Source organism: Neoarius graeffei, chromosome 6, assembly GCF_027579695.1.
Source record: "Neoarius graeffei isolate fNeoGra1 chromosome 6, fNeoGra1.pri, whole genome shotgun sequence".
Taxonomy (NCBI): Eukaryota; Metazoa; Chordata; class Actinopteri; order Siluriformes; family Ariidae; genus Neoarius; species Neoarius graeffei.
The window spans coordinates 40196908-40210063 of record NC_083574.1 but is presented as its reverse complement, the minus strand read 5'-3'; the positions used below and the strand labels follow the sequence as shown (position 1 = coordinate 40210063).

The 13156-nt window shown below is 40.4% G+C and overlaps 2 protein-coding genes across 9 annotated transcripts in view; one reads left to right on the top strand and one right to left on the bottom strand.

Annotated features, from left to right (window-relative positions):
- elapor2a (endosome-lysosome associated apoptosis and autophagy regulator family member 2a) overlaps nucleotides 1–13156 on the top strand; it is a 150955-nt gene that overhangs the window by 76490 nt on the left and 61309 nt on the right. For 3 of the 8 annotated variants that reach the window (XR_009654883.1, XR_009654882.1, XR_009654884.1), the window contains exon 22: nucleotides 12875–13122. The exons of 2 other annotated variants lie outside the window; for them this stretch is intronic. Coding sequence is in view for 2 of the 6 variants with exons in the window: in XM_060923639.1 (XP_060779622.1) it covers nucleotides 7827–7868 (42 nt within the window). In the remaining 4 variants the exon portion in view is untranslated. Of the gene's footprint in view, nucleotides 1–7826; nucleotides 8108–9757; nucleotides 9911–12874; nucleotides 13123–13156 lie in introns of those variants that run through there. 3 more of the 8 variants (XR_009654885.1, XM_060923640.1, XM_060923639.1) reach the window with 3 other exon arrangements.
- grm3 (glutamate receptor, metabotropic 3) overlaps nucleotides 7901–13156 on the bottom strand; it is an 81397-nt gene continuing 76141 nt past the window's right edge. Inside the window, exons 4-5 of the mRNA XM_060923642.1 lie at nucleotides 12896–13073; nucleotides 7901–7977 (exon numbers count right to left, since the gene is read on the bottom strand). Of these exons, the coding sequence (XP_060779625.1) occupies nucleotides 7901–7977; nucleotides 12896–13073 (255 nt within the window). The remainder of the gene's footprint in view (nucleotides 7978–12895; nucleotides 13074–13156) is intronic.

The window sequence follows — 13156 nt, the reverse complement described above, 5'->3', positions numbered from 1 at the left end:
GGGAAACCGGAGCACCCGGAGGAAACCCACACGGACACGGGGAGAACATGCAAACTCCACACAGAAAGGCCCTCGTCGGCCACGGGGCTCGAACCCAGGACCTTCTTGCTGTGAGGCGACAGCACTAACCACTACACCACCGTGCCGCCAGAGGGGAAACTTGGGTCCAAAAATCACAATATGCTTGTGACGGAAAATCGCCTGTGTACGCCAGGCTTTAGTTAGTCATTCTGTTAATAATTGTTTTCTTACCTTCACAGTTGTGTATACATGACACAACGTATACGTTAAATCCTTGTCTAATTTGCTGGTTAGAGCTTTAGTCATCCTGCAAATCTAACGAACATCTGTGATGTTCAACTTTGGAACCTCTTGTGGACAGTGGGTGTAGATTGTTGTCACTGTTGAACCGGAATGTGTCGAGTAGTAATCAAATATATGATGCACTGAGAGGCTCCTGTTGACATTATGGATTCTCTGAGGTGACTGGCATAGTACTATTTTTTGAGGGGCGCAACCAGTCACCAAAGAGAATCCATAATTACCGGTGCCTCTCAGTGTATGGTACAGTGGTGCTTGAAAGTTTGTGAACTCTTTAGAATTTTCTATATTTCTGCATAAATATGACCTAAAGCATCATCAGATTTTCACACAAGTCCTTAAAGTAAATAAAGAGAACCCAGTTAAACAAATGAGACAAATATATTATTATACTGGGTCATTTATTTATTGAGGAAAATGATCCAATGTTACATATCTGTGAGTGGCAAAAGTATGTGAACCTCTAGGATTAGCAGTTAATTTGAAGGTGAAATTAGAGTCAGGTGTTTTCAATCAATGGGATGACAATCAGGTGTGAGTGGGCACCCTGTTTTATTTAAAGAACAGGGATCTATCACAGTCTGATCTTCACAACACATGTTTGTGGAAGTGCATCATGGCATGAACAAAGGAGATTTCTGAGGACCTCAGAAAAAGCGTTGTTGATGCTCATCAGGCTGGAAAAGGTTACAAAACCATCTCTAAAGAGTTTGGACTCCACCAATCCACAGTCAGACAGATTGTGTACAAATGGAGGACATTCAAGACCATTGTTACCCTCCCCAGGAGTGGTCGACCAACAAAGATCACTCCAAGAGCAAGGCGTGTAATAGTCGGCGAGGTCACAAAGGACCCCAGGGTAACTTCTAAGCAACTGAAGGCCTCTCTCACATTGGCTAATGTTAATGTTCATGAGTCCACCATCAGGAGAACACTGAACAACAATGGTGTGCATAGAAGGGTTGCAAGGAGAAAGCCACTGCTCTCCAAAAAGAACATTGCTGCTCGTTTGCAGTTTGCTAAAGATCATGTGGACAAGCCAGAAGGCTATTGAGGTATTTCACCCACGTGACCAAGTCACGTGACGCAGCCATTTTGGACGGCACGCTTAAGTCCTTCAGTGCAAGGCGGTATGAGATGGTGGAGACCTTTGCACATTTTAACAAGAAAGTAAGCTGTGATTCGTGTTAAATTCGATCTGTCTTTTATCACAAACACTGTACCCAGCCTTGGTATGGACCCCTGTTTATTTATTTCTGTGTCCCGTTTCTTTCTAGCCTCTGTTATTGCGTTTTATGTCTGATGTCTGCTACATGCAACCCTAGACAAATTAACACTGCCTTGTTTCACTGCTTAGATGGGTTAACAAACACTGACCCATTTACTTTTTGCTATATATTTTATCAAAATTGCGTTAACTGATAAACTAACCTGAAATGAAATGATCACTGCAAAGTTTGGAGTACTCTGTTGGCTCCCAATCCTTTCTCTTTACAGCTGCAATCCATTTGGCCCTCTTGTCTGGGTCAGTAGGAAACTGGTAGTGATGTGTCGGTCGCGAATGATCCGGTTCAAAGAGCCGGCTCTTTGAGGTGAACGACGGGAGCCGGCTCTTCGGTGGGAGCCGAGTTGGGGAGCCGAATTAGATTTTTGTCTTTAGGTGCCTCAGAGAGAGAGACTTTCACAAAAAAAGTTGCTGTCCGATTGCGTCTTTGTGTTGTCTATTACCATTCAAAGGAAAAAAAGTAGCATGGTGTACGCCTACTTTTTTTGGTTGGGGGGGTTGATGTCATTCACAGCTGCGAAAATATGAAAATTGGTGTAATGCTTAAAGCTGTGGAGCGCAGGGGAGAGGAGTCTGTGAGGCACCTGAGGAGGGGAAAATCAGCTGTGTATTTTATATTGGTAATATAACACAGTTTTGCATTATGTTTGTGAGAAAATAATTTATTAATTGGTAAGTTTTATTTCTATAGCTAGAACATTGTTACACTGCTATACTTTACAAAGCCTTACAATGGCTACAAAAACTAAAAAATAAAATGGAAAACATCCTATTGATAAAATATAAATAATAATGTAATTAATTAACTAGTTAATTGCAGCAATTAAATAAAAAATAAAATCTCAGGAGCCGTTTGGGAGCCGAAAGAGCCGGCTCCTTATAGTAAGAAGAGCCAAAAGAGCCGGCTCCCGAAAAAGAGCCGAAATTCCCATCACTAGAAACCGGTAAAAGGAGCGTCCTGCACGCTGTCCCTGTCTGTTGTGGCAGCCCACAGCACAACAAGCAAACACCATGGTTATTTATAGAGTGCTTACTGACAAATTAATCTATTCTAGGTGTCTGTAACACATTTTTTTTCAAGCTGGTTCTCCCTCTCTGTCTGCAGCGTTAGTATGTAGCTTGACGTTCAAAATGGTGGACACCGGGGCGTCACGTGACCCTGTGACGTCAGGTGAAATACCTCAATTGGAAAAAGGTTTTGTGGGCGGATGAGACCAAAATAGAACTTTTTGGTTTAAATGGGAAGCGTTATGTTTGGAGAAAGAAAAACACTGCATTCCAGCATAAGAACCTTATCCCATCTGTGAAACATGGTGGTGGTAGTATCATGGTTTGGGCCTGTTTTGCTGCATCTGGACCAGGACGGCTTGCCATCATTGATGAAACAATGAATTCTGAATTATACCAGTGAATTCTAAAGGAAAATGTCAGGACATCTGTCCATGAACTGAATCTCAAGAGAAGGTGGGTCATGCAGCAAGACAACGACCCTAAGCACACAAGTCGTTCTACCAAAGAATGGTTAAAGAAGAATAAAGTTAATGTTTCGGAATGGCCAAGTCAAAGTCCTGACCTTAATCCAATGGAAATGTTGTGGAAGGACCTGAAGCGAGCAGTTCATGTGAGGAAACCCACCAACATCCCAGAGTTGAAGCTGTTCTGTACGGAGGAATGGGCTAAAATTCCTCCAAGCCGATGTGCAGGACTGATCAACAGTTACTGGAAACATTTAGTTGCAGTTATTGCTGCACAAGGGGGTCACACCAGATACTGAAAGCAAAGGTTCACATACTTTTGCCACTCACAGATATGTGATATTGGATCATTTCTCTCAATAAATAAATGACCATGTAGAATATTTTTGTCTCATTTGTGTAACTGGGTTCTCTTTATCTACTTTTAGGACTTGTGTGAAAATCTGATAATGTTTTAGGTCATATTTATGCAGAAATATAGAAAATTCTAAAGGGTTCACAAACTTTCAAGCACCACTGTATATTTGTTTTGGTTTTTTCTATCCACATTCACTGGATATGAGCAATCACACGCTCCGATTGGCCACTCTACTACTAGGATACCAGCTCATATACCGTGAGTAGAGAAAAACCAAATGGCGGCGCGTGTTGCTGAACCAACAGAGGACGAAATAAAAACTCTACTTGAAAACAAAGCCCCCAAAATACAAAAAAAGCAACAAAATATGGAAAGAAAGTATTTAATGGTAAGAATGTATCTTTTTTATTTTTCAAGAATTATTATAGCATTTTTCACAAATTGCTACTGTCATTTCGCTGCTTTGTTTACATTCTAAGCAGACATGATTTTGTCAGACGTTTTGTATGAAGTTTTTATTTGCAAAAAATAATAAAAATGCTCGGTTTCTCAAAATCCAGTGAATGTGGACATAATAAAACAGTTATTCCACTCAATCCCATTGTACATGGCTTGTAGCCAAGTTGGTGCTACACGCCTTGTTGACTATCAGCTCATGTACGACTCGATTTCATGGAATAACTGTTAAATATCCCTCATCAAAAAATTCCAAATTAAAAGTGTTAAGATTGAATCTCGGTATAAACTCACTGGAGGCAGCCATGTTTGTTGCTTACTTCGGAGCAACCTTCGATCTGTGCATGTGCAATTTACTATGCTTTCGCCTGCCTTGCTTGGCATGATCATGATACGTAGATTTACACACAGAGAAATGCTCGCAGAGCCACAGGTGTGACTCGAGTTGGCAGTATAGCTTGAAATTGTGACATCAGTTCATGGTATATCCAGGATATACCATGACTGACTCACACCATATCCATTTTTTTTTTTTTTTAATTTTTGACGTCAGGAGATAGATTACTAAATCAACGCTGGAACTATTTTATGTCACGTGAGCCATCCTTGGCCAATCCCTGCATGGGAATTTTTTGATGAGGGATATAATAATAAATAGAACGCAAAAGTGATTGTGCAACCAGTGAATAAAAGGACACAAAACAGATATACAACAACAGTAGGTTATTATTTATTATATCATCATATCCTTGTTATTGCACACACTGCACCATGGGTACTGTTCTATTGCTTTGTGTTTGACCAGAGTTCAAAAATTCAACACAGGTTTCTTTAATAATACCTCACACTGGATATAAACTGGTAGCATACAGATAGCCAGAGGAAGATAAACATCCCTCTGCAAGAGTGTTGTATCAAATCCACACCCGGCACAAATCAGATCCAAATCCAAGTCACAATAAGAAAAGCATTATTTGTGATAAACCTTTGAAATCAGCCATAAATGAAAGTTCCTGCTCATTTTGATGTAGAATATGTCGACTTTGCTAGCAACGTGACATGCAGGAGGAATCAGGGAGTTGTGGATTTTGGGAACGTGAGGTGCAAACCTCACTGTAGATAGGCCTCAGACTGCTGAGGCTTGTGAGCACTGAAAAAAAAAAAGCCGCTTTCTATAATCCTGTACTTTTTCCTTACACACACAGTCCACTGTATTTTCATTTCAAGCACCAACATTCTATTTTTGCTTTACATGTCTCTCTTGCTTTGTCGACACTTCCCAGTTCTCACTGGCATCTAGAGAAGATTTTACAATACAGAGTAACAGTAAAATGGACGACAGAGCTTGTAAGGTGAATTCATTCACGTGTGTTCTTCTATAATATATGCAGCTAAGACAAGACTTGTTGAGTATTCTCTGAAAAGTACATTTGTGTGCATGTATTTATTATCTTACTGGAAGACAAGTCCATATTGTTGATCTGGCAAATAACCTTTGCCACCCCCCCATAAATACTGCATTTATTTTCACCAGAAACTATTTGTAGCCAGGTGAAAATACAAACGTATACTATTTACACCATTGCTTTTGGCCAGTTTACACACATGCATTAGTTCACCATATAGCCACCAGTCTGGGAGTGTAAGGGCTAACACTTGCTAGCAAAGTTAGGCTCAAGTTTACCCAATAATAAGACTAACGTCAGCTAGGTTTCTTAGGTTTAAATGACATGATTACACACACACACACACACACACACACACACACACACACACACACACAGATCAGCCATCTCATTATGACCAGTGATGGGTAAAGTGAATAACATTGATAATCTCATTACAGTGGCACCTCTCAAGGAGTAGGATATATTAGGCAGCAAGAGAACAGACAGTTCTCAAAGTTGATGTGTTGGAAGCAGGAAAAATGGGCAAGTGTAAGGATTTGAGTGACTTTCACAAGGGCCAAATTGTGATGGCGAGATGACTGGGTCTGAGCATCTCCAAAATGGCGCATCTTGTGGCGTGTTCCCAGTATGCAGTGGTTAGTGCCGACCAAAAGTGGTCCAAGGAAGGACAACCAGTGAACTGGTGACAGGGTCATGGGTGTTGAAGGCTCACTGATTTGCACTGGGGAACAAAAGCTAGCCCATATGGTCCAATCCCACAGAAGAGCTACTGTAGCACAAACTGCTGAAAAAGTTGATATGGACACCTTTCTGTTTTAGCCAGCATTAACTTTTTCAGCAGTTTGTGCTACAGTAGCTCTTCTATGGGATTGGACCATATGGGCTAGCTTTCGTTCCCCATGTGAATCAATGAGCTTTCGACACCCATGACCCTGTCTCCGGTTCACTGGTTATCCTTCCTTGGACCACTTTTGGTCGGCACTAACCACTGCATACCGGGAACACACCACAAGATGCACCATTTTGGAGATGTTCAGACCCAGTCATCTCGCCATCACAATTTGGCCCTTGTCAAAGTCACTCAAATCCTTACACTTGCCCATTTTTCCTGCTTCCAACACATCAATTTCAAGAACTGACTGTTCTCTTGCTGCCTAATATATCCCAACCCCTTGACCTTAACAAGTATATGTAATGAGATAATCAATGTTATTCACTTCACACCTGTCAGTGGTTTTAATGTTTTGGTGTGTGTGTGTGTGTGTGTGTATATATATGACATTTATTCACAAAGTAGTTGCCTAATTTAAACCATGGTAACCCTGACCAGGCAGTTACTAATGATTAACAAATGAATGTCATCTCCAATGCACACCTGTAGTCTCGATTTGATTCAGTTACATCCCAATTTGTTACGTATACACACTTTTTTGTCCTTTAAGGGTGCAAATAGTTATATGTACCTGGATGCAAATAGATTCTTTTACTTTAACATTCCCTACCATTACATTATTTGTGCTTTTTGTCACAGCAGTAAATCCTGAACACATCATTTCTACATCAGTGTTGCGTCTGTTTGCTCCAAGTCATTACATTCCACTTTTAAAACTGTAAAACTTAAAATGTACTTTGACTTGACATTTGAGTAAATCATCACTCGAGGTGACTGCATGCCCAAGTAAGATTAAACACGAACTCAAATCCAATGATATAATTGCACATTTTAACCGTTCACATAAAATGTATCCCCTTCCTTCAAAATGTAGAAATGTATAAAACACTCAGATGTTTTTTAAAAAAAAAAAAATTACATGTAAAAAAGTGCCTCAGCAACCCCTAAAGGTCTAGAGGAAGCTTTTGTATCAAACTACTTAACACATGATAAGGCACAAATAGCCATTAAACACTGGGTCACCGTTTACACTCAGTCCTGTCTCACCAAGCACTTTATGCATTGCAGAAATGGTTTAACAATCAGAAGCACTTTGTGCATGCTTTGTGAGAAGCAGTTTATGAAAAGCACTAGCAGATGATGTGAAAGTTTACTAAAAAGACTGTGAGACTTCCATCCTCTGGTCAGTCATTCGTTACACTCCCAACATCAACTTTACTCCTATAATACTATCCACTTGTGTGGTTAAAACCATCAGTAAGATTATTTACAAAATATACAACATAGAAATACATACAGAATAGATTGTTACAGTGAGGCCTACAAAAGAAAATGACCAAGTTTGTCTAGTATTGCAGGCATAGCCACTCAACACTTTCCCTTCAGTAATAACTTCATCATAGTTCAATGGTGAAACATTTTATCCTTGTTTTTACAACAAAAATAATAAAGCTATCAAAAAAACCCCAAGAAAACAAAAGGTCTCCAAAATCACCCTAGAAATGTTTTACAGGTTTTTGTTTTGCTCCTCTGTTTCTCTACAACAATTTCAGTTAATATGTACAAGCCCTAGAAAATAATTTAATCATCATAGTAATAGTAATACACACTTTCTACACACTGTGGACAGGAGGAGTTCTTGGATGGAGCACAATGTGTGCTGATTGGCTAACAGTCGCTAAAGAGCAATACGTTGACGAGGGGTCACAGAGAAGAAGTGGTGGAGTCGACGATTTCTCTGCCATTACACACCATTGGGACACAGTGACCACTCACAGATGCTGCAGAGAGAGTGAGAGAGAGAGAGAGAGAGAGAGAGAGAGAGAGAGAGACGGTGATAATGATAGTCAGAGAAAAACAGAATCAAATGGACAGAGAAACAGATAGATAGATCATCCATCCATCCACACTGCCTATCTCTCTGGGTCATGGGGGACGCTAGAACCAATCCAAGCTAACTTTGAGTGAGAGGTGGGGTACACCCTGGGCAGGTTGCCAGTCTATCACAGGGCTAACAAGGAGATGAACAACAATTAACACTCACATTCACACCTATGGGGCGGCACGGTGGTGTAGTGGTTAGTGCTGTCACCTCACAGCAAGAAGGTCCAGGTTCGAGCCCCGTGGCCGGCGAGGGCCTTTCTGTGCGGAGTTTGCATGTTGTCCGCGTGGGTTTCCTCTGGGTGCTCTGGTTTCCCCCACAGTCCAAAGACATGCAGGTTAGGTTCACTGGCGACTCTAAATTGACCGTAGGTGTGAATGTGAATGGTTGTCTGTGTCTATGTGCCAGCCCTGTGATGACCTGGTGACTTGTCCAGGGTGTACCCCGCCTCTCGCCCGTAGTCAGTGGGGATAGGCTCCAGCTTGCCTGCGACCCTGTGGAACAGGATAAAGCAGCTACAGATAATGAGATGAGATGAGATTCACATCTATGGGCAATTTAGAGTAGCCAGTTAAAGGGCATACCGGGTATTCTGGACCAATTTCATTTTTTTTTTTATATTTAAGAATGTCCCTTTACACACTCATCCAGAAGGGTAATTTTGCACAAGGCCATCTGTCTACAGCAGAAAAAAATAAAATAACAAAACGCATCTGGAAAAATCCCAAGGGAGTCTGGAGCCAGAATCGTGACGTCACCTGCGGAAGCGCCAACAGGCTGCGCGAGCTTTGCAGGGTTTCAGTGCACAGCCTGTGTAGCCCAAGCGCTCCCATTTCTCTCTCATTGTCTGGTCTTTTGGAAAACGATGAGTACTAATCCCATCAAGATTGGTGTTGCTACACCCTCCTACGATACATCTGTTAACCATTTTAATAATTACGCGATAACGTTGAAGAAATTTGCAGAAAACCACCAGGTCATTTTCTCATAAACAAACCAGCGCTGATGTAGGATTCAGAGGGAGGCGTCCCGCAGATGACGTCACGAAAATCAATGTTTCCCAGGAAATTCAAATACAAAGGTTTTTCAGAGGCGGACCAATTCGCCTCAAATGGCTTGATTTCAACTGAATTTTTCTGGTATTGCGCAAGGTAAAAAAAATTGCATAGAATGCAGAATGTTACAGATATTTGACCAAAGTTTAATATAAAATAGGAGAATTGCATTGATCTTGCTCCCGAATTTACCCGTGATATGCACTTTAACCTAATCTTTGTCTTTGGACTGTGAGAGAAAACCAGAGCACCTGGAGGAAACCCACACAGGCACATGGAGAACATGTAAACTCCACACACAAAAGCCCCCCATTAACCAGCAGGTTCGAACCCAGAACCTTCTTGAGGCAACAGTGCTAACCACTGCACCCCTGTGCCACTCACAGGTAGATCAAATAAGAACAAATAAAACAATATTAGATTAGCTAACTGCAGATTAAAAAGCAAAAAAAAAAAGACTTTAACTTTTCCTCCACTGCTCATCCATCTCACCTTCTCTCACTCCTCCAGAATAAATAGTCTCTCCTTTTCTTAGTTTGTCACATTATTTATGAGAAATAAAGTATAAATAAAGATGAAACTGTTTACATGATTTGTCTTTTTTGCCTATGAATTAAACATTAGAGCCAAGAACCAAGGCACTAGGCTCTGCTTGGGCCTGTTCATGTGCAGCAGCGGGAATTACTGTTCTCAGCTCCAGGATATAAACGTCTTCATCAGGTGACAATACTGATACACAAATTATGCCTCACGTAGAGAAACCAATAATTAACAATCACAGCAAGCTGCTTATTTCACCAGCGGAAGCAGAATCTGTTCAGCCTTTTGTCATACCTGTTATTGTTTCTTGAAATGAATCTCACAATTCTCACTACAAATAATCCAAGATGAAGTGTTGCTTGTGAATTGGGGAACACTTTAGAGAGGCATTCACAACACTTACATATTCTATGCCTTCCTAACGAACCTACTGTATATAAATGTTTATGGTTTTAGAACGTTTATTACAACAGGCATCTGTCATTAAGGCTGCCTCAGTTCCTTTGAGTTGAGTTGCCAGATGTCATGGATGTTATGAGATTGTGGCAGTATAGTTTCCAGACTAACAGGTGCCTTAAAGTAGCACCAAGATCTGAACTACGCTCAAATAACAAACAGTTACTCGCACCTCCTGCGCTAAGGACGAAGAAGACTATAGGAGATAGGGCTTTTGCTGCGGCTGCGCCAGTTTCGTGGAATTCATTACCCAGCCAGCTTAGAGCTCATATTAGTTTATCATAGTTTAGTTTATCATTTTAAATCTGCTTTGAAGACACATTTATTTAGGTTAGCTTACGATTTATGGCATTATTGTTTGTTATTACCTTTAAATAATTATTTTAGGATTGTCTATACATTATATAGAACTAGCAGGTAACCCAGCCAGGTTATATATATATATATCTGCTTTAAGTATGTGTGTATATCTATACAGTGCTGAGCATAAATGAGTACACCCCCTTTGAAAAGTAACATTTTGAACAATATCTCAATGAACACAAACAATTTCCAAAATGTTGACAAGACAAAGTTTAATATAACATCTGTTTAACTTATAACGGGAAAGTAAGGTTAATAATATAACTTAGATTACACATTTTTCAATTTTACTCAAATTAGGGTGGTGCAAAAATGAGTACACCCCACAACAAAAACTACTACATCTAGTACTTTGTATGGCCTCCATGATTTTTAATGACAGCACCAAGTCTTCTAGGCATGGAATGAACAAGTTGGCAACATTTTGCAACATCAATCTTTTTCCATTCTTCAACAATGACCTCTTTTAGTGACTGGATGCTGGATGGAGAGTGATGCTCAACTTGTCTCTTCAGAATTCCCCAAAGAAAATTATTTCTTTACACCACAAAGGTGAAGGCTACAAGAAGATCAGCAAAGCTTATCAGTCAGAATACTGTAGCAAAAGTGGTACAAAAATTTAAGAAAGATGGAATTGCAACCATCTCACAGAGACGTCCAGGTCGTCCACGGAAGTTAACACCTCGACAGGAGCGTCGTCTGATGAGAAGGGTTGAAGAAAATCGGCATGCAAGTTCACTGCAGTTATCTAAAGAAGTAGAAAGCCAAACTGGGGTGACTATTTCCCGTGACACAATCCGGCGTACACTGCAGAGGAATGGCATGCATGGATGCCGTCCACGAAAGAAGCCTCTCCTAAACCCCAGGCACAAAAAAGCCTGCTTAGAGTTTGCCAGGGCCCATGCTGACAAAGATGAAGACTACTGGGACTCTATACTCTGGAGTGATGAGACCAAGATAAATGTTTTTGGAACTGATGGCTTCAAAACTGTATGGCGTCACAAAGGTGAGGAATGGAAAGAAAAATGCATGGTGCCTACAGTGAAACATGGTGGTGGCAGTGTCCTTATGCGGGGCTGCATGAGTGCTGCTGGTGTCGGGGAGCTGCATTTCATTGATGGCATCATGAATTCACAGATGTATTACTCTATACTGAAAGAGAAGATGCTACCATCACTCCATGCCCTTGGTCGTCGTGCACTTTTCCAACATGACTAAACACACATCTAAGGCCACTGTCGGATTTCTGAAGAAGAACAGGGTGAAAGTGATTCAGTGGCCAAGTACGTCTCCTGATCTGAACCCAGTCGAACACCTATGGGGAATTCTGAAGAGACAAGTTGAGCATCACTCTCCATCCAGCATCCAGTCACTAAAAGAGGTCATTGTTGAAGAATGGAAAAAGATTGATATTGCAAAATGTCGCCAACTTGTTCATTCCATGCCTAGAAGACTTGGTGCTGTCATTAAAAATCATGGAGGCCATACAAAGCACTAGATGTAGTAGTTTTTGTTGTGGGGTGTACTCATTTTTGCACCACCCTAATTTGAGTAAAACTGAAAAATGTGTAATCTAAGTTATATTATTAACTGTACTTTCCCGTTATAAGTTAAACAGATGTTATATAAAACTTTGTCTTGTCAACATTTTGGAAATTGTGTGTTTATTGAGATATTGTTCAAAATGTTACTTTTCAAAGGGGGTGGACTCATTTACGCTCAGCACTGTATATATGTGTGTAACCCTAGGTTTTTGTTACAATATAATGCGTTTAGTGTTAACATATACAGCGCATTAGATCATATTTGTATGAATTTTGCACTCAATAAGTATTAAAGTTAAGTACATTTATGGGTCAGAAAAGATTATACATGGCTGTGATTACAGTGTCGTGGCATTGTAATGATTAACAATATGATTAAGAAAAGGGCCAGAACTATGTTGGACATCACATTAAGAAAGGGAAATAAATTTTTTTTTAAAAACCTGAGACTATTTATTTTGTGATACACATGTATTCATAAACTTTTGCATTAAACTGTAATACTGTGTTCATATTATAGTTTCAGTTGGCCAAGGCAAAATTTCAGATCTTGCATTCTCATTTGAAACTATTTGGCTGACACCTGGCAAGGAAACTAATCAGTTTTCAAGCTACCCAGATGAAAAATTAAGGTGATGTTTGAGGAGTCCATTAAACCACTCATTTGCAATTTGTACAACCTCCTGAGGAAGTAAACTTGCTGAAATAGCTCTTGTATTATATTGGTTCATATACAATGTGCAATGTAATCAGAAAAAAAAAATCAAATGTGAAAAATGATGATCTGGGATATTTCTTTAGGCAAACTGTGACAGACTGTGTTCTCTTACTGCAACAGAAGTCTTTGATGGCTCCTCACCGTGTGACGCGTAGGTAGCAGGTGGACCACTGACACTGAAGCGGTTCAGGTTGAGCCGGTGACTGGTAACGTTCTTCTGTGGTTGGAACATGATGATGTGGACTTTAGGAGCAAACATGCAGCCCAGTACCACAAAACCACTGAGACTCACCGATATACACATTGTGGTGGTCTGAACCTGTGGAGAGACAGTGACCGTTCACTAAATACTTCCAACACCTTCACAGGTACAATCATGCTGATAATCAAATGCTGTTAGCT